Here is a 25,724-nt window from a genome sequence, read left to right as displayed (position 1 = left end):
CATCAGGTGATATTTAGTGTTTCTATTCAATCTCAATCAAGTACTTGGATAACTAGAGCCGCACAGCAGCAAAATGACCTGTTTCTTTCAAATTGTGGAAGCATTTGGTACTTGTTTGTGCATCTATGCTAATGGCACTAGCAGCAGATTGCTGTGGGGTGGGCAGGTGCTGGGCATCACTTCCCAAACCAGCACCGCCAACACAGCTGAAGCCAAGTGTTTCCCAGCCTGTGCTATTGTGGTACCCAGCCCCTCCAAGGACAGCTGCCAGGTGTTGTGGATTGCGCCAAACTGGAGACACCAGCAAGCTGGACAAGTCTACTAGGACACCAGTGGCAGGCTGCAGAGCAAGCAGTGCGCACTTCGGGGAGAAGCTCAAGAAGATGGCAGAGCTGATCTAGCTGACCGAAACCCGGGTTTCCATTCCCAACACCCCGCTGCACCAGCTGCAATGGCACCTTCACTCCTGTGCAGGCTTTGCCAGCTCAAAAAGCAACAGAAACCCTTTTCTTTCCCTCCGTTGCCTTCTGGTCTTCTACCAGAAGAGTGAACAATGCAGGGCTTGCTCCAAGAAATGCAGCGATGCCACCGCAGCACCGCCACACTCCAGCTGCGCTGGGCACGTCCCCCTTGGAGCAATGCAGGCCACATTTAATGACTTCAGTCACCCTGTTCATTTCTTTTAGTCATTTTGCCACTGTCGTCATTGCAACGACTGGGAAACAGTCACTAGAGCATGTGGCTGTTTCACCCTGGCACTGCCTGTCCCCTACGCCCAACTACTGCCACTGCCACAAGAGCCATCCACGCTCCCAGCATCTTCACCTCTGGCACTGTGAAACCCACAGATGCCAGGGACTTCTGTCTTTTTAGCTACCTAGGAGATCTCGGGTAGTTACTGACGAGACAGCAGAGGTGGGCCTCGCATTTCATCCTGAAGAGGAGTGACAAGGATCTCAGCTGCTGCGAAAGAGAAGACTACATCTACCAGAGACATTCAGTAAGGGCAACCCTCTGGTGGGTCCATCCAACAGATTCAGGTCTGCCCTGTGAAGACAGATGCTACAACAGCTAGAGGCCAGTGACAGGATTTTGGGGACTGGAGCATGAAACAGGGAAGTGCCTGGGGCACCCGTACAGCTCGCGCTGTGCTCCCCAAAGATGATCTCTTCTAGCTGGCTTCACCATGGCTTTCCTGCCTAAGGGCCAAGAGCTATGCTGCTTTACCTTTGATGAACACTACATTTGTAAGCTGAGCTTTGCATTTTAAAACTAGTTTTCAGTCACAGATAATATTCGTTTCAACTCTGTCTCGCTTGGCATGTCTGTTTTTGAAGAGATACACTTCTGAACGCTTTTGTACAGCTCCTGAAAGGCCGCACAGATTTTTCACACTTTTGCAGGTATTCAAGTTCCTTTCCTCCACATATTTGTCAGAAGTTGAAACACGCTTTTTAAAAAAAAATAAATCCTTGATCTCTTAAATTCCCAGAAAACCTTCATTATAATTTCTTCAACAAACTGCTCTTTGCCTTCAGCTAAATCATGTATTTGATAAAAAGCAGCAGCAAAAGCAACTAGAGAATGAAGAGAAGAAAAGATGCTTCTCATCACCCATACTTGTAAGGCCCAGTGCACCTGTAGAGAAGGAGACAGTGTAACAGCCTACATAGGAGATCAGAAGAATATCCTTTAGAAAGTCTCAAGGACTCCTAGCAGCAGTGTGTTGGATGAGCAAAAGCACCCCGTAGAGCCAGCTCATTTGATTCAAGCTGCTGTCTTCCAGCCATCTTATTTAAAGGTTAGTTCAAAACAGCAGCTGTCCTGTAAAACAAGGCAATGTGCTCTTATAGACGTGTTGAGTTTTTTTCCTCCCAGATAATCTTTCACTTCTTATTATCTGGAAACAGACTCTCTTCCCTTCCCCTCTTTCCCATTCTTCAGATAATTCTACAACCAACACTTCTGTCAGCACATCAGTAGTCAACCACCTACTTTGACACATAGAGGTGTTTACCTACGAACTACAATGTCTCTCTCTCGTGGATGACTGGCTTTCACACAGGCGAACAGAAGTCCTGGGAACCAAGAGGTGGTGGCAGCACGCTGTCAGTAGCCAGGGGCTACCAAGGCCAACCTGGCGTCTTGCAGAAAACCCCCGGGGAGTCCCCGGGAAACAATGAGGACAACTGGGAGGATTGGACCCTGCTATGTTTTCCTGATTATTCACTGGGCTATTTTTGAAAGGACTCTTACAAAAAGTTACCACATACACAGTTGTTCTGGGGAAACAACAGACAGCTACGGACAGAGGCAACGTTTAAGTGCCCACACTTCAGCTCTTTTCCGTATCAGCCTTTCCATCTAGCTAGGCTACTGCAAGCCAAAAGGCTCCAAAGACATTTGTTCCCTCTCTGAGAGCGAGCTCCCTCTCTGGCATTACTGGTCTGGGCAGCAAGTCACACCAATATGTTGGCTTGAAGGCAGTCACCCATGTATACAAGAAAAAAAATATTAAAGAAGTGGGGAACATAAAAGGTGTCTGCTTTGAAAAACCTTTCTTTAAGGAAAAATGCACTATAGAAACTTGAAAAAAACTCTAGTTCTCCAATGTTTAATCTAAATAAAATAAATGGAAAAGAAGCATTTTTGTTCATTCTCTAGCATGGCACTCTCTCTCATGAGCAGGACTGCTACGCTTTCCTCTTCTGAGTCTCCAGCTCAGAGACCCGATGGCTGGAGAAGACAGGCCAGAGAGCTCTCCTTGCCTCCAGGCAGGGAGAAGTCCACCAGCCATCTTGAGAAAGGGTAGAGGGAGCTGCCTGCAAGTGCTTTTAGTTGACTTGAGAAAATAAAATTTAAAAGTATTTCTGGTACTTGTGACAAAACCTTGGAAAGCCTGGCAATAGGTTTTTTTTCTGCCAGTGTCATCTCCAGGGAATGAGTTTTCACCAATTGACATGTTTAGATTGAAACTGAACTTACCTCTGTACCCAAAACAGCATCCAAACTTAAAGGTTTGAGTAGATATGTCTGCTGTTATCTATGTGTAGTATGACTGCTGTCCTCACAGACAAAAATGGCTTTAATCTAGACAACATGTACAGTCACCTCATTGCTGCCCCATTTCTTTGGGGTGTGTAAACCATACCACCGCACTGCACCACTGAGCAGCAGCAGCAAAGACATAACTCCCCATAGCTTTCTGCTAAGCCTTCTTCACCTATGGTTACAAGGACAGCTTACAGACTGATACTAAATATTTCTATTTCACATGCTTCAGGGTAGCACATTAATGCTGCATTTGAGAGAGGGGATGGGAAGCCTGCAGAACCCTTGGCAACTACTGACGACTTCAGATCAAACCTAAGTATCAGCAGAGATAGTATAATAAGGAATATATACATCTTCTATTCCTCTTCTCAAAGCTTGATACTTTTCCTGAGTAACTGCATTGGTAGGCTAGACATTTATACTTGCAAGTTAATGAAACTTCATTTTGTTTCATAGTATGAGATATTTTTTCTTTAATTAAAAAAGCCTGTACTGTAAGAGTACAATTATTCAAGAGAAAATTCTATTATGAAAATCTGGAGAAAAAGATAAAAGTATTTTCAAATGGTAGGATATGAAGGCTGGTTCAGTTAAGCCTTCTTTTAACTGTGCTCTAATGAGGAAACTTGATTTTTTAAAGGTAGCCTAGGGTAGCCTATGGCTTGCTTAGGTTCAGTTGGTGCTGTCTTTATATCAGCATAGATTTCCTTGTTGTTGTTTTGTTTTGTTGTTGTGGTGTTTTTTGTGGTGGTTTTTTTTTTTTTTTTTTTTTTTTTTTTTTTTTTTTTGTAGAGGGTAATTCTGGGTTTTCTTTGAATTGACTTTCCACTTTTTTCTGGCAAAATACATGTTTTTCGTTTTTTCCCCCCAGACCACATAAGCAAATAGGCTGCCAAGTTTAATTCCCACTTTTTTCTTTTTGACAGACTCTTTTGGCTGGGCTAATTTGCCTGGCTTTTCTGCCAACATGTATTCAGCTCTTCTTCCCGGCATCTTAGCAAGTGAAGCAGCAGCTAACAAAACAGCGTCTTCTGCTAACCGTCTACATTTTCATTAAATGCAAGCATAAATTATTCATTCATATACAAACTTTTGCTGGCATTAACATAGCAGAGATGATGAACTATGCCCACAACACTACTATTTAGATCTGACAAACATTAAACACATTTGCAGGTCCCAATTCTCTGACTTGTAATGATGTACAACATGGAGAAAATATGTAGGTGGATATATTTATCTCTCTCTGTTATCAGAAATCATATTAGTAATTTGTCAAAGACCAGTTTTACCAATTAGAACAGAATCCCTTCATAGTTGTAAGTAGGCGCCTTCTCATTCTTTCTTTTCCGCTTCTGTATTTTTCACCTTGAACTGTCTTAGTATGGGAAATATATGAAAAAAATAGAAAGAAATTATGCCAAAAAAAGTGAGAGGGCCTGCCAGCTGGAAGAAGTGTATAAGGATTAAATAACCATCCTGTTACAGAGGGCACAGATCCAGGGAAGACCAAAAATACAGACCATCATACTGCAATCAAGAATGAATCTCAGTGGCAACTAACAGCAGGGAGACAGCACATCTGTTAATTCTGTTTACTACCACCTCTTCATAAAAGAACCTGGAAAATTAGTCTGCTCGGATGATGACCCTTAATAAAGTCAGTTAGGGATGGCATATATTAAATTCTGCAAACGCTGAGCAGGAAATACCCCCCACCTCAAGCATTTCTCAGTCCCTCCTAATGCAGCACTGCTGGACCCTAGCCAACAGATGCCTGTGAGAAAAGCAGCGAGTCAACAGATCCATCCAACAATTTATGCTTACAAAAGGTACTTCTGGAGCACAGATAAAGTTATTCTTCGACAGATGACAGCCTCAACCTGGAGCTGACTACGAGGCTGAAGTCAGCAGGCTGGAAGTGGACAGAGATGCAGCTGGTGGGTGAGGGTCCTCCTGGCAGGGTGCTCTCAACATACCTGGCAATGCAGTGCAGCCCTGGCTGCTGCCCGTCCCGGCAAGAAAGGCTGCTATAGAAGACCCAGGGTGTCGAGAAGCATTTTAGTCCATCTTTGCTAAAGGAGAAGCAAGTTTATCTAAACTAGGGTTGCCATTTGTCCAATCTGTTCATAAAAATGTTCATATCCGCTCTAATTGGTATCAGTGCTTTACTGCTCCCACTGTCAGAAAACCTTTACTAGTATCTGATACGAAAACACCTTGATGTAATTTAAGGAAACTCCTTTTTGTCTTAATCTTGATGAACACAAGGGATAACTGCAGGACATCTGCTTCATAGTACAATTTTATTAATCTGAAGATTTACATTTCCCTACAGTATTTCCTTTTTAAGACTGTCTTCTGGACTTTCTTCAATTTCTTAAGTCTTAAAACAGAACACATTTTAACTCAGGCTTTTTCAGCTCCAAGTAAAGCAGAAAAGACCCTGCTAGTGCCTTATGTAAGTTCTCATCTGAACAAGATAGCGCCACGGAGGGAATTAAGGAATAATTTCATGTCTCTGGCTCCTGGAACCCTGCATCATCTGTTTGACTTGAAATGCTGGATCCCAGAAACCATTTGTGCTACACATTTTTTAAAAAACAAACTGAAGAAGATACAGAGGAAATCATCACTTAACACCGCAGTTCATCACCTCTCTAATACACCACCCTGTTAATGTTAAAAGCCTTGCTGTCCAGCCAAGCACATTATAATACTAAGACACAGTGTGTCCTGGATTGAGAGCAAGCCCTGCTCACAACTGAGCAGAGATACGCATTACAGATTGCTCAGAATGAAAAATTGTGTCACGAAAAATACCATAGGAGATCTGGGATGCTTTCACATACAGAAAAGGGCCCTCTCGAGAGGGTGTAAGTCAGGAAAAAGCCAGTCTCAAACTGAAGTAACAGTCAAAGATGCTTTAGAAAAAGAATTGATAAAATGAACAGAAGATTGCCAGAACTAGCTAGTATTAGATGACACGATAATGAAGAACACAACCAGCAAGAGGAAGAATCAACGTCAGCAGAGAAAGGTATGCCTCTCCAACTTCCAACAGGTCTTTGATTCAGTCACTAAAGATGTGATAAACACAGTCCTGCATTCCTAAATTCTCAGGGGAAAAAAATAGAGGAGAGTCTGATAAAGGACAGGAAACTAAGGACAGGAATAAAATGGCTAGTTTTCTTAGTGAAACCAGACACAGAGTAGGGTCGCACAGCATCTGTGCTGAGACATCTCTTGTGCATAACAAAGAAGGGTTAACAGTGAAGTAGCAAATTTTTCAGGGAATATTAATAGAGGCAGGTAAGAAATCTGACCTCAAGGAGTTATAGAAGGACCCTATAATGCTGATTAGGCAATAAAATGCTGGAAGAAATTCAGTGCTGGTAAATGCATAGGTCCTTGCAACAGGATACTCTGGATGACAAAGGTGTAACTGGGTTTAAAAAAACCCCCAAGAGAGTAATAAAAAAAAAAAAAGAAAAAAGATATAATCATAGAAGAAAGGTCTATCAAGGGCTATTAAACACAGATACAGAAGCAACGTCTGGCTCAGGAAATGGGTAGGCTGAAGAATGTCAGAAGCTGGGAGGACACTGGAGGGGAAGCAACTCTTTAGTCTCTCCCCAGCTCGTACTGTCTTCCCCAGCTGGGCTGGATAGTGCTCATGTCTCAAGAAGGGCTTAATGCAGAAAGTTCACACCTTTACATATGACACAATGTCATTTGCACAGATATCACGGGATTTAAATGTTTCAAAATATTGCTTCATTGCTACAATACAGGAAGGCCTATTTTAATAAAGAGACATTTCTGTAGATCACATTTTTCTCACATCTTCTTTCCCAGGTCAAATGTTCTCATTCCTTTAAAGCTTGACTGCATGCACAGAAATTATGCTCAGCAGATTTTAGCCCAAACCTCAAAAACACATATACTAACAGAAACACATTTAAGTTCTATGAATGCCACAACATTTTGAAGCTAGCGTTACACTCTTTTCAGTAGAGGTCCACAAAAAATAGTTTTAAGAATACGGAAGTTTAAAAGAGGCTTATTAAAACAAACATCAGAGTTCTGAATGTTAAAGATGTTATCAGAGAGAAGCAATCCATGAGCCAAAAGGAAATCAATTTCGTTGACAGTGAGCATTAAATATTACTGCTCTCATACATCCCATCAAGACAGAGGCAAAGCAAACAAGAGAGATCATTCCATTTGCATATATTTTTACAGAACTTCATGTGACAAGAATTAGGGAAGAAAATGCTTACTTTCTTCAATGTAAATCTTCAAAATAAAAGAGTATTTACATGGAGAAGGGAAGTTACGCCACAATAAATCCATAAAAATTATTGCAGGCTTCAGGAAAGCAGTATTTCTTTTACTTACTAAGCTTCTCTTATCTGCAGATGTAGCAAAATTTTCACTAAAGAAAATGAACACTGGCTAGCTGATGCATCTTAAAAGTTTTATTTCAACATACTGCTCAGTTACAGCTTAGACTATCTGCTGTCGTGAATTCCAGTGATACAATTCCCTTTCACTGATGCTAAAAGGAGCTGTATCCAACAGCTTGTGATGTGCACCTGAAATAATCCAGTCACATCAAGTACACTGCCTAGCAAAAAAGAAAAAGAAATCTGCTGCTGACCTCTCCATTAAAAAAGAGAAAATATATGATGATCATCATACAGTACAGGTTATAAATTTCTTTGGTTTTGCCCATTTTTTTTAAGTTACATGATAAATCTTAGAAGCACAGTACTGTCTTTTAAGAAGACATAACCAGCTTCCTTATAGCAGCAAGGTCTAAATGTCTTTTATGTCCCCTCGACATACCACATTCGTGGTAGCACTTTACCACAAGCCTCTTGAATGGTGAGAAAAGAGCTAGACGTGCAAGTTGTGTGCTAATTCTGCTTCCGTATCAGCCTTCTGCCCAGCGTCGACTGACTTTGAATCTCTCCCTTCATCTCTCAGGGCTGAAATGCCAAAGGAGCTGCAGAGCAGAGAAGAAAACCACACTGCTTCTGCATGTGGCTTCCCTGCTACTGCAACTGGGGATGGTTTCTGCTCTGCTGCCCCTATCTAATTTCCCTAGTTATAATCCTCCTGAACAGCTCTAATCCTTTTCTGGGAAATTAGTAAGACTTTGCATCATTTGTAGCACTGCCATTCTGAATAGCAGCCACAAAATGGAACAAACATAATGATTTCACTTTTCAGTTTGACAAGACTATCACTGTACTGACAACTCCAAGTATTTAAAAACTCCTAAAATGACAAGGTTCAGAGGCATAATTAATGTTCCTATTTGCCTCTTTTTTTATTTTTTGAACCTTGAGTCATCTGCTCAAGTTCTTTTCTACAACTATGAAAAACAAAACCATGCCTCACTCCCCACATGGAAATGCAGAATCTCTCAATTCCCTCATCTCAGGTGCTATAGCTTCAAAAAGCACAGCAAGTAACAAGATCAATTATAAAATACTGGAGGTTAATAACTCTGCATAAGGAGGGGAAAAAGTGTAAAATCTGCTTTTTTTCCTTCCTGTTTATCAAAGACATCATTTCTTTGGACTACATTCTGAAGAAATTTTGTTTTATTTTTTTCCTTCAACCATTGATGAGCACTTAAGTTTTGTTTTTTCCTGTTAAAGAGAACAGAAAATTAATTTATAAAAAAACCCAACCAATCTCATTTAGCAATTCATATTTACCATAGAAAGTTTCCTATTTGCCACCGGTTAGTAGATTTTTCCCCAAGAAAAAGGAAATTACTCTTGACAACCTCAGTTATGAATAGTGGCTGGCTTTGCTTGGATCAGAGTTCACAGGAAAAAAGTTGTGTTCAAGGTAACCTGACTAGACTGTGTTTCAATAATTCACTGAGCAGTAGGCAGCTTTGCTGAAACAATGGTAGTCCATTTTCCAGAGTCTGTAACAACAAATAATCAGCTGAACACCCTTTGCTCAGTTTTTTGGTGGGGTTTTTTGTTTGTTTTTATGTACAGCTGCTATAGATATAGGAGCTTTGAAAATACTAGTCAACAACAACAAAAAGAAAAGAATGCTTAGAAGAAAAAAAAAAAATCAGGAAAAGTGAACGCTGCTTTTACTTCAAAGGAGAAGTTCCCTACCCTGAAACAACTCATGGATAACATATTTTCTCAACTGACATGGAAGGTCTACTGCTTATTCTGAAAGATGGAATTACCTTTTTATTCAAGACAGGCCCTCCCTGCCCTCATGACAGCTCACTACCATGCAACATCATCAGCCAACTGGTGAGGGATGAGTGTATTTTTGAATAAGGTTATTTGACTTTAAATAGTCATCTTAAAAAAAAATAAAGCAGCTGAAACAGTTGACACCTTGTCTCTTGTTTTCTCTCATTTCTTTCTTCAAAAAAGGTAGAATTATAAGAAAGACCCAAAAATGAGTTCCTGGCAGGAATACCTTTCCTTACTTGACTTGACAGGAAACAATGGCCAAATGCCCCAAACCCCACTTAATGTCAACAAACACAGGTTTGCAGCTTGTCACAGTCTGTTACCTCAGGTTTTCTTCTGGCAACACCATCTCACCAAGTCACGAACAACTGTTTTTATTTTTTCTTTTGAATTCAGGTAAAATCCACCACAAAAAGGCTGAAGGAATCAGGGTGTGCACAGCTTTTTGAAGGACTCTCAGTGACCACTAGTATCCTTCAGATGACTGGGTTTATTTCCATCGGGTTTCCATTTCATTAAGGTGCCAAGAGGCCTTAGAGCATGTGGTTTGAATCAGTCCTCATATGAGGGCACAGAAGCCATTGGTCTTCCCAAAGCTACTGCACTAAGCAACAAAAGTTGCCAACTGCTCTTCTGATTGCAATTGCTTATTGGTCTGGCAAAGAAGCCAATCCATCTCCTCATTGCCTGAAGTCCCTGATCCTTTCATATCCCTTTGGGAAAAAATGAGAAGGGAGGACATCTAAGACAAGTCTGGAGCCTCCATACTAAAAAGTTCATTTAACTGAAGCTATTAGTGTGCTGATAACCTCATAACACAACTTACACGCTTGGGAAAAAAAATCTCTAAGAAATAAACAAAACCAAAAAAACATCTGCAGCAATATCCTTCATGCCAACATGGAAAATCTGATTTATGGAATATCTGACACCTGAAGAGCACTCCTGTGGGAAAGCACACCAGCCACTTGCCAGGCAGGGCCAAGCAACCGGAGAGAACAGCCCAATCCAGTTGCCAACAAAAACCTATTTTTGTTTTGTAGAAACAAAAATTTGTGTGTTGTGTTTTTGTGTAGAAACAAAATTTGTGTTTTGCAGAAACACAAATGAATGTTCCTACTTCACAGGAGCATACTGAAGCAAACAGAGCAAGACTAGACAGTCAACACCTGTTTTTTGGGAAAACTATTCCCCAATTCAGATCTGTTCATTCTGTGATGAGACAGAAACAAAAACTAAATTCGCACCTCTGTGCTTCATTTTCACTACTGTGAAATAAAGGAAAGGCTCTTTCCTTTATTTGCATGTGTTTAGTGGGTCAAGAATTATAGTCACATTTATTTTTAAATAAAAAGAAAAAAGAGACACTACTCAGCATGCAATGCGTTGTGTTCACAATTTTGTGAATGCAAGACCCTTATAATCTAAATATCTTTTGTTACATATACTTCCTACTAATGCTACATAGTCTTCATTCAACAAAGGAGGATGCCGATACTTGTCACTGCAGAGAAACCAATGCATGTCCTTCTCCACTCATGAGAGAGACAAGAGGGCTGATCACAGCAGTGCACAGGGAGGTGTGTCTTGCACAGGGCAACACTCCCTGGCCTGACAGTTTCCAGTGTGATACTCAGGGTAGAGCCTGTCGGCTCTAAAATAGGAAGCGTTGCTCTGAGAGGACAAGTGAGTCTGAACAGTGGCCACAGATGCCCTCAAATCTCACATGGTAAGATTTTTATTGTTGAATCGGACATTCCTGCTGTGATTGTTGACATTAGTCCTTTTAATTCAAGTAGTCTTTCGTTTTTTTGTCCCTTCCTCCATTTAACTAGAAAGACCTGAACAAACAGCAAGACCATCCCGGAAAACATGTGATCCCTGCACTGAGGATGTGGATTTGAGACTTCTCCCATTCTGGCCAGCAGCTCCCCCTCTTCTCTCCTCCATACAGTCCTCCAGCTCCTTTTTGTTCTTCTTGGCCCTAAGTTCACATGAAATCCTGATCTGAAAGATTACATTGTCAAACTAAGCGGGGCTGGCATCTTTTCCATGGTGCTCCAAGCCGTTCTTTATTGAGAAGTCAAACCTTAAAGCCATGGTCTGACATTGTCCAGAGAGGCGGTACTGGATAGGGGCTTCCCCAGCAGAAGATCTATTGGTCACAGGCACTAGTATTTGCATTTAGCCTGGGCAGACAACCATATATTGGCTTTAGCATCTGAAAAACCTTGGCAGTGACTCTTCAGCACCAGTACCTGCTGGTAGGGTGCATGCGCAAGCAGCTGAGACACTGGCCAGTCGCTGGGAAAGGCAGCGAGGCAAGCAGCTGTGAAGGCTCGGCAGGCTCTGCCTGGTGGCTTGGCTAGGAAGCGCCTCCCACCCCCCCAGCATGGATATGCACCTCAGCTGTGTCCCAAGAGACATTCAGGCATCCCGTGGGCGCTCCGGCTCCAGGGACGTGAGCCTGAGTGCTGACCAGAAAGGAGCACCCTGTGCTCCAATAGGCCTCAGGGTCCATGTGAGCTGGCACCAGGACCAGGCACAGGATTTCACAGAATCATAGAATTGTTTAGGTTGGAACAGACCTTTAAGATCATCAAGTCCAACCGTAAACCTAACATTGCTGAGTCCACCACTAAACCATGTCCCTAAGCGCCTCATCCACATGTCCTTTAAATACCTCCAGGGATGGTGACTCCACCGCCTCCCTGGGCAGCCTGTTCCAATGTCTGACAACCCTTTCAGTGAAGAATTTTTTCCTAATATCCAGTCTAAACCTCCCCTGGTGCAGCTTGTGGCCATTTCCTCTTGTCCTATCACTTGTCACTTGGGAGAAGAGACCAACACCCACCTCGGTACAACCTCCTTTCAGGTATTTGTAGAGAGCGATGAGGTCTCCCCTCAGCCTCCTCTTCTCCAGGCTAAACAACCCCAGCTTTCTCAACTGCTCCTCATAAGGCTTGTGCTCCAGACCCCTCACCAACTTTGTCGCCCTTTCACTCTGCAGCCTCGAATAAACCCTAGAGACTTCAGAAGATCTACAAGAAATAGGAAAAACCAAGTCTTGAGTATGCCTGGGCACTGAATGTCCCTTTTTTCTGCAACATGCTGCATCTTTGCTTGCATATGGTTTCAACATAAACTACTTGTGAATTCTGTATTTTTAAGACTCCTAAGTATGACCCAGTTATTCTGCAGTCAACAGAAGAGTCCACATCACCACCAAAAATTACATGATAGAATAAGACCTAAAACCCAGGACAAACTTGGATTTTTTTATGAAAACATGGGTATCCCTCACTGCATGACCCATGCACCATGGCCAGGCAGTTCTCTGAACCCTACCACACTGAATTCTCCCTGCCATCCACCACCTGAGAGCTTCAGCTCTGCTTTAGCAAGTACATTTTAGACATCAGGATTTCAGTTTATTTCACTTCACTGGTAGTGCTGACAGCCAGAAAACTTATGTATAAACCACAAAAAGGAAAGAGGAAGGAGAATGACAGACAAGGAATAAAATGGGCTAATAAATTCAGTTTTATTCTCATGGGCTGTCAGTTCCTGCAGGTTTTGACACCTACAGAGTGAAGCGAGTACCTGACTGCTTGAAATTACATTATCACACCACAGCTGGAACATGTTCAATATATCGGCAGTAAGGGGACGGCTGCCTCTCTCTGCCCTTCCTCTACCACGAGGACTAAAAGGTTCTGCAGTTTCCTTCCCCACCACACTGGCAATAAAACAGTGTTCATTTAAGGTGGCTAGAGCTTAAAGCAACCAGGAAAAGGAAACAGGTCTACTCCTAACAAGGAGTATTTAGTAGGGTTTTCTAGGGAAGGCTACCATGATTCCATTAGACAAGGCTTCAAAACATTTTTTAATTAAACATGAATACAATACCAAACATTTCAAAAAGTCAGACTTTTACTTCTAAATGCACACACACACGTATGATTGCATCATATTTTTAAAACGGACTATTTGCTGGTCAATACCCCATCTATGTTATTTAGGCCACGTATAAAATGTAACTTTAAAAAGATTAATTTTAAAATTTATACTAACAGAAATGGAAATTGGACGCATTCTTTTCTTCTGGATGATAAAACATTGAAGTGCTAAAAATCATTCTATTCCAACTTTAGACAAACAAAATATCACTCAATAATTAGCTTTACTTGATGACTACTAAAGACTACTCTCCAGCTTTACAATGCACAAAATATTGCACTATGCACTGAAGATAAAACTCGCATCACACACAGATTCTCTTGTTTCCATTTACCTGCAATGGTTACTTGCCAGCTAATTATCATTAAGTCATCACTTACTGGGAACCATTTAAGTGTCTCCTTAGATGTGTCTTCCTGTTGCTTTCACATTAACAAAATACACGAGAACTGAAAACACAAACACTCAAATCCAGACTTACAAAAGTTATCAAAACACCTGAAACTCATCCATACTGAAATTATTGTACACCAAAACCAAAAGACTTCTACTTTCTGGAAAGCATGTGCTGAAAAAAAAAGTTTAAACCCACTATCCTCAGGATTTTCACATCTCCTGGTTTGGTACCTTTACTATTAGCAGTGCATAATGTAAACTTATAGATGCATTTCATACTTTAGATGTATTCGTATCTTAGCTTTTTAAGGTAAACTTGAGAATAGTCATGACAGCATTAACAACTAAGAGCTTCAGTGTCGGTTTGGAAATTACAAAAATTCAGTTGATCAGCAGAGCTGTAAGACAACAAAACTTTAGCTGCTACAGCATAAACCCAAGAACACTCAATTGCTTGAAGTCAAGATACAATACATTCAACTGGAGATGTCTATAATGGTAACTATCTTATATAAATCACCTAGTAGCAGAATTCATTTGCAAGCACGTAATTAGCAAGTTTGATTTTGAGTTACCCAGAGCCGTCACTAATTTCAGAAAATCAGTATGGGCTATGAGGAACATCTACCGTACGCACAGGACCCTATTCTGGGTACCTCTGAAGCGCCGGCTATGTACTTACAAGAGATTTTCTGATGAAGAGATCTTGCCTTGGTAATTAATAGCCCTTGAGGGCTACATCTTTACTCTTTTTAAGTAGAATAAAGTAGAATAGAGTAGAATATTTCAGTTGGAAGGGACCTACAACGATCATCTAGTCCAACTGCTTGACAAACTCAGGGCTGATGAAAAGTTAAAGCATGTTGTTAAGGGCACCATCCAAATGCCTCTTAAACACTGACAGACTTGGGGCATCGACCACCTCTCTAGGAAGCCTGTTACAGTGTTTGACCACCCTCTCGGTAAAGAAATGTTTCCCAAAATGTTTCCTTTTTGAATACATATAAACTTCTCTTATCCACAACAATGTTCAGCAAGGACTTCCACAGCCTAATTACACGTTGTTCAAACCACCACATCTTTCTGTTCTTTCCTGGATCTGGCAACTGCCTGTTCCAGTTGGGATCTTCCACGTCTCGCACTGAAACAGCCCACAAGCAATCATCCTTGATGCAACTTTTCCATGCCTCCTGAAAATTTGTCTTCTCATATCCTTTCCCTTGGTTCATCCCCCCCTTTCTCATCTAAACAGTCCTAATCTTCATCATTCCTCGTATGGAAATTATTCCATCCTTTCATTGTTGCTCCTACCCACTCCTGAGTATTTTCCAGTTCTTACAAACCCATTTTGGGAATGGGAGGTCAGAAATGTCAAATGAAGGAAGCCAAATGCAGCCATGCTACAGATTTATACACAATGAGGTTTTCTGTTTTGTTCTCTATGGCTTTTGATTTGCTGTTTTTTGACTCCTACTGAGAACCAAGCTGATGCTATGGTAGAACCATCCACCACACACACAAGATCTCATTCCTGACTGGTAACAGGCCGCTGAGAACCCATTGTTTTCTATGTGAAGTAAGGATTATCATCTCCCCCCAAACCGCTTTCTTGCCTTTGCTGAAGGCAAGGCTGGCTTTTATCCCTGGGCTACACAAGACTGCTCCTTTCTGTTCTTGTTTCAATCTCCAAAAATATAACTCCTGAAAATATAACATGGACATGCTCTCTTCTTTTTTACAGTTTATATGGCCTTAGAGGGCCAGCATCAATATATTAGACTCTTTGTGTTTGGGATTTTCCACTCTACAAACAATAGCTTCCTATAGAGAAGCTGGGGAAAACTAGTTCCTCAGGCTACCACAACACATGAAAACCAAAAAAAGAACACAAAGAGAACATCAAGAGCTATCCCATATTCATGCTCAGAAAGGCACAAAAAACAAACTTGGCAAAATAGCCATAAAAATGAAGACTCATTATTCTCAACTTAATACAGCTAGGTCCTTAAATAAAAGAACATAAATTACTATATATACAAATGTCTTAAATACCATATACTGCTTATTGGTGGTGCTAAGACCCTGTGATAACGTTAAGTTTAAATTAGATTGTAGGTACTTAGTGCTTGGGACTCTTCTGCTACTTGGCTTCTGGTTTCTCATGTAGTTTCTTAACATTTGCAACAGCTAGAAATTTTCAGACCAGTACAACATTGCATGAGAAAATACCTCACGTTTTTACATTCTGAAGCAAAACATTGTGGTTATCCTGCATCCTGCCTCCACAAAAAGGAATGCAATACAGAATGGTATCATTAAAATAAAAGCATGGTATTAATAAAATCCAGATCTTTTTATCTTTGCTATCAATATAAGAATGTATTATGAATTACATGAAAGATTTTAGTGCTGCAATCTTAACCAACGGTATATTGCTTATTTACTATGTGCAATTGACTCAGACTAGTAAATGAAAACAGATTAGGAAGGCACGTTTTCTTGCTCTCATATAATTGCATAATGCTGCAATGCCTGGAATGCAAACTCCGCAGGGGAACATTAAAAAAATATTGGTTTGTAAATTAAAGCCACTGAAAAGTAAATGTCAGCCATGAAAACATTTCCTTTAATATTACATTTTATAAGTTGTTTAATCAGTCCCTCCTCCAGCTGAGGTCTGAATTATCATTAACTTCATGGTTCAATAAATTATTAATACAAAATGGGAGAATCTAAGGGAAAGATGGTGCTTTAGAGCACACACAGCAGATTAAGAGTTACAAAACCAGGCCCGAAATTTTGCTGTGAGGAGTTAATGCCGTAAAAGGGAACAGCTGGAGACTATTAAAAGCACTCATTAGAGGGAAGAAGCAGCAAACTGTTCTAATTGGGTCAGCTGACAGGTGGCTGTGCTTCAGCAGTGCCCTCCCGGCAGCCCAGTCCAGACCGAGAGATTGATGCTACTGTGTGATCCCCAAACCAGATCCACACCCTCAAAGCTGCACTGCAGCTCAGGACACGCTGTAGGACGTCCAATGACCATTTCAAACCATCTCGGCGTCAATATGTAACACAGGGAGCAAACGACTACTGGAAGTGAGTTAGGGAAAACACTGAGGGTGCATAAAATATTTAGTCTCTTAACTACAGCTCAGAACCCAGTAACTGAAAAAGGTACTTTATTTATATATTTAAGTCCCTAATATCTGGTATGCACCGCACAGATACAGGCAAATCATTTTAACCTCTGCATGCCTCAGATTTCCAACCTAAACAATGTTAACCAAGTTCACCAGACCCTCCCCAAAAGTTCCAAGGTTCAATCAACGAACACGTGTAGCCCCTTGTGAGGTCCTCAGCAGAAAAATCTCATATGGAAATGAACTCTCCACTCCCCCTCCACGAAACCTGTAGGCAGGCAACTCTCCTACTCCCTTTTTTTAATACAGAAGCACATGCCTGAGAGTGACAGCCAGGACGGGGAGGCATGGGCTCTGTACCGTGGTCTCTCCTTTTGGAGGCCACGTCCCTGGCAGACTGCAAAGCTTCAAGAAATGTAACTGAAGTCATGAAGAAGAAAGTTCAGTGTGTTACTACTGCTGAAAATTCACAATACATTCAGCATGGTTAAATATTTTTATGATCCAGATAAAGGCAGGAATTAAGACAGCTAGCTGCCAGCAGAAACCCAATGCAATTGGTAAAAAAATACTTCTCACTGTAGACAGAAATTTGGGGATATAAGTAATAAAATTGGTTAGGTGTATTTAGTGGAAATTCTTATGTTAATAAAAACCAATGTAGTCATAAAAGGAAATCAATTTTCCTCAAAATTCAGGAAAAAAAAATTGTTCTATGGAGTTTAACCTTTCAGCTTTTTCTATAACCTTGTTTAAACTTTCTGAAATAACCTAAACAACACTGGCTTAAATATTTAGCAAGAAAAGCCAATCTTTGCCACAGGAGAGGTCCCTATTATTGTAAGAGACTTGACTTGAAAGTTCCCTGGCGTCCTTTGAACTTTACTTCCCTCCTTTGCAGTAATCCTAACAAACTTTTTACAAATATTTTAACATTTCATTTAGAAGACAAAAAGACAGATGCTCCTTTATGGGATGACTTGCATGAATAATCTTTAGCATAACTGAGGCTGAATATTGTTAGAATATTTTTACTTTTAGCTGAGAAAAGCACATTTATTTTCAGAGATGAAGTTGAAAGACTATGCTGAGCCTGACAGAGCTGCATTGCAAACTTAACCACTGATCATAATGAAAAGCTGAAATGTCTTACAGGTAGGTGACAAGTTCTTAATTTACTGAACAATCTTTCCTACACAAAACCTCTCTCTTCTGGCAAATTAGCTCGAAGATGTTAAGATCTTGTACCTGAGCAAGTTAGGAGCCATGCTACTCACGAGCCTCGAGGTCAAAATCACATCTAACCAGATTTCCTGCAATTCTGCCAACAATACGCAGCCCACGCCGCTTCACGCACTCATTCAGCCTTAGCGGTCTTAGATCAAAATTTTAGCAAGGAAAGATAAAAAACCCACACATACCTTTCATATTTGATGTCTCACACTGCAGTTGTAATAAATACTAGGTAATTACTAACAAACCTTCTGGAAAGGACAATTTTTAATACAAAGCTTTCAAATATTTATGGTAGTCCCACTCTTTACCAGGAGTGCCTCCTACCTTCTGTACTCTCAGGCCTTACACTAAATCATCTGGTGCGTATTTTTCTTTCGCTTGGTACCAGCTGCACTCACAGCTGCACTGATAAGGGGTTACTTGCTTTACTGAAGCGTATGTACTTTAAGAACTCTAGTTCAACCTGAAACACATTCACTATGATGGATTTAAATTAGCTTTTGTGAATTTCTCTCATCTTACAGGACCATAAGGTAGGGCGACTCCCGCATGAGTGTGCTTGAGACTTGACCAGAGGCGCTCGCCACCGTTTCAGACCATTATCTCTCTGCCATATTCCACACTAACATATTGCCACTATCTATTTTGGGAAAGCCTGGCAGTGATCTCTGTAAGTCACTGACAGTAGCTCAGGCCAGCAGAGGAAGGGCCAGGTAGGGGCAAGGAGCTGGTTGATCTGGGTGGAAAGTCTCACATTGCAACGGCTGCCTCTGCTGTATCTGACTCGTGAATAAAGGGCTTGTTTTCTATCCTGGCTTTCAGTTAAATTTTGGTAAACACAGACATTTACCGAAACATTTAAAACAATTTATCTGACTCCTGAATGAATGGTTGTTTTCTCTGGAACAGAGTCAAAGCCTGAAGCTCTATTCAGAGAAAATTTCAAATGATCAGCAAACGGTGGAAATTTCTGTCTCCCTTTCTGATCTTTGCAATGTCAGCAGTTCAGATATTCGAAGTTAAAAAAACAGTGCCCAAGGTACTACAAGACTTCAAGGGTTTTTTTTTCACCTCCCTTTTTTTCTTAAGGATCAGTACTGAGGGGATGGAATGCCTCCATTAAGGATACCACAACCTGATGGCTAAGCAGGAGTTCACTGGATACAAAACCTGATCTTAAAATGCTTTTCCTGCCTTCAAAGCTGGCTTTCTAGAGGTGCTGAGCTCCCACACTTTCACACTGCAGTTTCTAAGAAAATGCACACTGCCCTCAGCTTTTCAAGGGAGGAGGCCAGTGTTGGCAGCTATTGACCAAGATGCCAAGATGGCCTGGAAAGGTTCCCAGTTGCCCACAACACCTTCCAAAAGATCAGAAGCCAGGAACATCATGGTTGAGAAAAGCACAATTAGCCCCTAATACCCCAGTTTCAGACGAGGTACATCTTTCCTCAGGCGAACCCGTCTCGCCTGGTAAGACAGAGGAGTTACATTTACAGATTCTCCAGTCCATTTTGTAAGTCTGTAAACTGCTGTCAACACAAGGCTTCTCAGGCTCTTCAGCAATGAGCTCAACGTTGTGGAGCCATCAGCAGTTTTGTATTTTCCTAGCTGTTGATCTGAGGCATGATGGAAGAAGAAAAGTAAAAGCTTCTTGTATCCTCCCCCCGCCCCGCTTTCATGTATCTGCTCACAGTCAGGCACACCTCATCCCAAATGACTCGGGTTTAAATACCGTGATCAATACAGAAACTATTTAATACACTAAATCTAAGCTTACCCTTCAAATAGTCCCCTGTAAAAAAACAATGCTTTATGGTGAGTTTTCAATTAGAAAAAAAGAAAAAAATATTAGAGAAGAATTGCAAAAGGCATAAGGCCAGCCATCAGCTGTGTGCTAAAAAGCCGCACTGGCTCATGCTCGGAGGTAAAACCGGCTGCTTACTTTCTTCACAGCTAGATCAGGCAATTGATTTAGCAGACTTCTGAAGCTACCATTCCACAAAATCCACTACCTGAGTTTTAAAATATATGCCAGCAGATTTCCTTGCACCACTGAGGAAAAGATTAAAATGCAGTCATGCAATATATTATGTGATTGGATAGCACAAGTCTTAAAAATGCTTAACGTTCAGAATGAGTGGCTTTTGTTAAAATGAATTTCACTGGCGGGTGGCCTATATGTTACTATGACAGGACCAACTGCCCTCTTTGAGCCGTGCAAGTGACAGCCAAAGTCTGCCAAGGAGGGATGGAGGACAGATTCCAAAAACGTTTCCAGGCTTCTAACACTGAATTACCAACAGAGAAGATCAAAATGAAAAAGCAAAAATAGTTTTTATAAAGGCTGCTGATCATGCCTCAGACCAACAAACTGCCTTTTGAACAAAATGACTACTGACCTCAGACTGCCACTTTTTATTTCCTTTTCATTACAGCTTTTGTACTGATCTGTGTATGTGTACATATGTGCATGTGCATATAAATAATTAATTTCTTAAAGAACATCTCAACGCAAATGAAAATGCAAGGTGATTTCTTTCTGTCAGCTTTTAAACTAACACAAACAACAGGAATTAGATCTATTCATTTCAGTTCTGCTTGAAGTAAAATTTCACTGGCTGTACACATCACATCTTAAACCGCACAGGCAGTACTGAATTAATAACAGCTTTTACAAAGTCACTCAGTCGTGAGAGGTGCCAATCACTGCACGTTCCACTTCAAATGAGAAGCAGAGGCACTCAGAGTGAAGTACAGACTGTACCGCTCATTTTTAACATTTTCAAAAAAGAAAACATGATGGTGCTAACAAAATAGTAATGTAGTAAAAAACCCAACCTGTGTTCATTTCTGCAGAGCCCCTGTCCCATTCACAGATGAGGAAACAGAAGTCCATGCACACAGCACACAGCATGCCAAGCTGTTGGGACTGCCTTCCAACTCTGCACACCAGGAGGTCAAAACCTGCTCAGCTGACGCAGGGACCTCTTTGGTATTTCTAGCCATATAGCAAATAAGAAACTCTTTGCAACATTACTGAAGTGAGTTTATATCTGTATAGCAGACGTCATTAAAGTTTAATGCTATACAGAGTTACACTGATACCCTCCTCTCCTTCAATTATTCATCATTTATAAGCTTATCTGTTCACAGGGCTTTACATGACAAACTACAGTAGTAAAGTACAAAAGAAATAAACACAGCCCTGTCATATGGAAAAAAACCCAGCCTCCTTAGATCCACCTGACCTCAGCTAGGACTGAACCATGTTGTGGCAGTCGTTCAGAGCTGTGCTCTCTACAGCTCATCCACACCATGTCTTGTACTCTACTGCCCACCCAAAACATAGTCAAAACATCCTCTCTCTTTGTTCTCCAGAAGCCACAGCCCTCTCTTGTTTTGACATTATGTCTGGCCTGCAACATCTCATAGCAGACCATCAAGCTGTCCTGTCACCGCATTGAACCTTCTGCAGGTCCAAGCGTGGCTGAAGGCTGAGTCCAATCAAACTGGATCTCCATTATAGAGAGGGTAAGAATGAATTCCACCTTCTTGTCTGTTTAGGGAGGCGTTGGTGTGCATGCAAAGAGATCAGTATCAAACAAACCGACCACCTCCCTAGCTTCTGTGTTTCTCATTCAGCACTTGTAGAACACCTATTGCCATGGGACCTTGGTCTGTGACAAAGGCTGACAGGCATTATGACAGTTCAGCAGTTGCGCAAAATTAAAATTTATTATGAACAGCTTATCCAGCGTTATTGCCACCTTCTTAACACAAAAAAGGCAACAAAACCAACCCAAGAACTCAGATCAGAGCCCTGGTATAAAGAACACTGTACACAACTTACCAGCAAGAACATTAGAGGCTTGGGCTCACTGATTTGCTCCGTTTCCCAATTTTCCTCTGAGGCTGCACAGTTACAGACACAGTTTTAACCTAAAAACCTGTCTGAGTATTCACAGTGATAAATATGGGCAGAATTATTATGCCTAACCACTATACAGTGCAAATCCAACTCAGTGAAAGGTCCGTAATTCAACGGTGGCAATCTGGGACTTGCTGTCAGCTTATACGAGATCAAACTAGAACACTGAATTCATCAGCAACACTCTACATACTAAAGCTGACCAAACTAAGGTCCAGGCAAGACAAAGACAGAGGAAAAAACGCAAGATCGAAGATGCCTCAGTCTCCCACTTTTCAAGCATCCAGTTTGAACATCAGCATTATGTAATGATGCTGGGAAATCAGTAATTATTTTAGCCTTTTATTTAAACATACCAGGTATCTTTCCTCCTGCCTCATGCTGGGGGTACGGATCATGTGATTCTGTTCTCCTCTCCAGTCTCCGAAACGTCGAAAAAAATAATTGGATAAAAATCGATTGACAGGATCTCTAATAATATTGATGTACACTGGCTGGTCTCCTCCAAACCTGGTGGGAAGAAAAATGGGTGAATCTCATCAGAAGGTTTCACACAGGCACATGTATCCATCTTCCACCTCAATGTTTTTAAATTACTCTCTACAGAAGTTCAGAGCTTTTACAAGGCCAGGAGTGAAACTGAGAAGCTTACAAGTAGTTACCAAAACTTTGTAAAAGCATGTAAAATCTTTTTAGGATTACCAGTAAATATGGTATCACATTAAGCTACATGTGTACTACAAACATTTTAGTTTAAGAACATTTTTTCCACTGGGTCAATAGTTTTGCTTCTTGAATCTTCTCCTTGCTGTTTTCAGATGAAGAACCTTCTGCAGCTGAACCTGAGGATGAGCATTTCTTCTTCTACACACTTGTTTCCCATCTGGGAAATCATGTTAGAGCAGGCACCGCCTAACACTAACTGCCATAAGGCAGCCTTGGATCACCTTCACCTGTACAGTAAGTGTAGTAACGTGCAAAGGATTTTGCAACATTCAAGCTTATTTCAAAAGGCTTCCTTCGGATGAACTGACAGATATGCATGGTATTTCCATCTTTATATTTGCTGGAACTTGTGCAGATCTTCTTCCCCTCACCCCTAGCCTGCACCACCGGCTGGATTTGAGGTTATTTCGTGGTTATGCAACGCCTTATCCTTGTACTGCACTTCTTGAAGATTATTTTTAAAAAAGTCAGTATGAAAATTCCTGCTTCAAAAAAGAAATCAAGTATCAATTTCAAGTACACACAAGTCAAGGAAAAGGAAAGGGTGAAACCAGCTGTGACCAGGCTCTGCACAAAAGCACAATGCAGCATAGGTACCTGCAATTTAGAGATGAGAAGATAAACCAGAGTAACCTCATCAGCTTGCCTTTACCCACTTGTACACCTCCTCCTGGTAGTTAACGACAAACGTCCTCAGGTTAATAGGTGGGATACAAAAAGAGGAAAGGAGGAAAAGGGAGCTTGAGAAGGTCTGTGACTATAGTGTATTTTCACAGTGTTAAAATATTGACTACATATTTTATGTCAATACACAGCATCGGGACTACAGGTCTAACTGGAAGAGAAAAAGGAAAGTTGTTTACACTCTTCCGTGGTCAAAATTGAAGAACGGACATTTATGCTACGGAACAGACTTATGGACTACAAATGCTGTGAGATAAAGAACAAAGTAAAACCTTTTTGGATTGAGAAGTTCACAGGATAAATTCAACTTGGAATTTGCCTGATCTAAGAACATGAATTATGTTTCGCCCTTCTCTTTCCCCAAATTAGGGGAACAATTCTGACTTAAGCATTAGCTTATGCTTTATTTTTGGGAGTTTTAGGACATAGCCATATTTAAGTATTTAAATGCTGTTCTGATGATTTTCTGAGTCACAATTTATATATTTTCTTTTAAAATGTAAAATATTAGATTAGAAGAGAGAGAAAACTGAAGACACCCTTTAGATTAAAAAAATCCTTTCTGCTTCTCTTCATCTTTTGAGTCAGATGAATAATTGAATATGTATAATAAAAGATCAGGGCTCCTCATAAATATTAAAGAGCCAGCAAAATTGTTTAAAAATATGGATTCTATTAAAAGACAACAGAAAAATCCCATACGGTTTCAGCTTGATTTTTATTCTGCATGATTCCCCAGACCACTAAATACAGTCTGCAAAGGCTTGTCTCATGAATACGCATATCAGTAATCTCACTGACCTCAATGTTGCAGAATCACTGCCATAATACGAAATTGCACAGACAGCAGAAAAATTTGAAACAATCCAATTAAGAAGGTAGATGCCTCTTGCTTCCTTATTACTGTATAGCGCAGTTTGGACATGGGTGTGCAAGGGAAGTATCCTGAATTCAGTGTCTTGAATTCTTCTCTGAGCCTGTCTTTGCTGCTTTTTGTCTTTATACAGAAATAAAACCTACATTAAAAAACAGGCATTCCTGCAAATACCACAGGTCAATGAGGGCATTAAGTTTTGACAATACTTATTCAAATAGAAAGCTTTTGGTGAATGCTATGGCTGGTAGCCATGAAACCTAATTTTTTCAAGTGAAACTGCTGGCAAGAATAGGTTGCACTGAACACATTACATTCCTGCTGCTTGATGCAGATTGGCAATAATCTAAAGACAGAAGGGAGTGGAGAAGAACAAAGAAAAGGGGAAGCAATGAAGACAGCAAGAAGCGATGACAGCAGCAGCAAGTTGTCTTAAGATAGAGACAGAAAGATTACAAGGTTCAGAGAAGCAAGAGAGCAGGGATATCCTGCCTGGGTTTTGTAAAGGACCCTAAGCCTAAATGCTCCTTAGAAGAGAGAAAAATCAAAAGCAGGCAGCTGTTAGCTGTCTAGATGGAAATATTCAACACATACTGTCTTTTCTGAAGTAAAAGGAGGGGTTGGATTGCATAACCAACCCACCAAAGTTGTCAGAGCCAGTCTTTTTGCTGGTAAGGTCATGTCCCTGAACACGTGAACTGTAAATTCAGTACCAACAGCTCTGAGAGAAGAGGCAAATGCAAGCTCATCTGTCCCAAGAGGACAGCGGAGATAGGAGGTCACGCTTTCACAAAGAGCTACAGAGAACTTCTCATTTCTGAAATGGAAACTGTGCCCCCCCCAAACAGAGGACAGCTCGAATTTCTGATTTCCTACACACTGTAACCAGCCTGGCCTAAACCCAGCTGCAGTTGCTCCACCAGGCAACAAGCAGCGAATTTTTAGAAAAATTAAGTCTGTTCTGGCTCTTAGTCAAATCTGCACGTTTTTTTAAACATCATAGTTTATAATACTCCAAATTCCAACCATTTGTTTCTATGGACTGTACTGAGACTCTTTTACAGAAGCTAAGCAGCCCTCACATGGCATAAAAAACCCTATTGGTTAAAAATCAATAACCTTAAGCTATTTAGAGGAAAAAAAAAAAAGGGAAATCAATGCTCCATTTGTTCAAGTATGTTCTGCATATTTTTAGGTACCTATCAGTCACAACATATTAAATATTACTTAGCTCTCCAGAGTGAAAATTTTCAAATTAACACCACCCACACGAAAATGCTCCTGCAAACAATAATATATTGTGCTCTCATTATACATCATGTCACTTTAGTTATACTCAAATACCTATTGTGAAGGATTCAAAAAGGCACACAATCATATTTTTCTAGGCCTGAGCAGAAGGCCTACCTTCTCTGAGTGCGATCAAGATTGGATCCTGCATGATAAAGGTACCTGATCATTCTCATGCCCATCAGCACATC

At 40.8% G+C, this 25,724-nt stretch overlaps 1 protein-coding gene across 1 annotated transcript in view; it reads right to left on the bottom strand.

Moving 5' to 3' along the window:
- UST (uronyl 2-sulfotransferase) overlaps positions 1-25,724 on the bottom strand; it is a 174,348-nt gene that overhangs the window by 40,650 nt on the left and 107,974 nt on the right. The window contains exon 5 of the mRNA XM_059831314.1: positions 22,316-22,469. Coding sequence (XP_059687297.1) covers positions 22,316-22,469 — 154 coding nt within the window. The remainder of the gene's footprint in view (positions 1-22,315; positions 22,470-25,724) is intronic.

The sequence above is a fragment of the Gavia stellata genome, chromosome 2 (assembly GCF_030936135.1).
Source record: "Gavia stellata isolate bGavSte3 chromosome 2, bGavSte3.hap2, whole genome shotgun sequence".
Lineage (NCBI taxonomy): Eukaryota > Metazoa > Chordata > Aves > Gaviiformes > Gaviidae > Gavia > Gavia stellata.
This window is presented reverse-complemented; position numbering and strand designations above follow the sequence as displayed.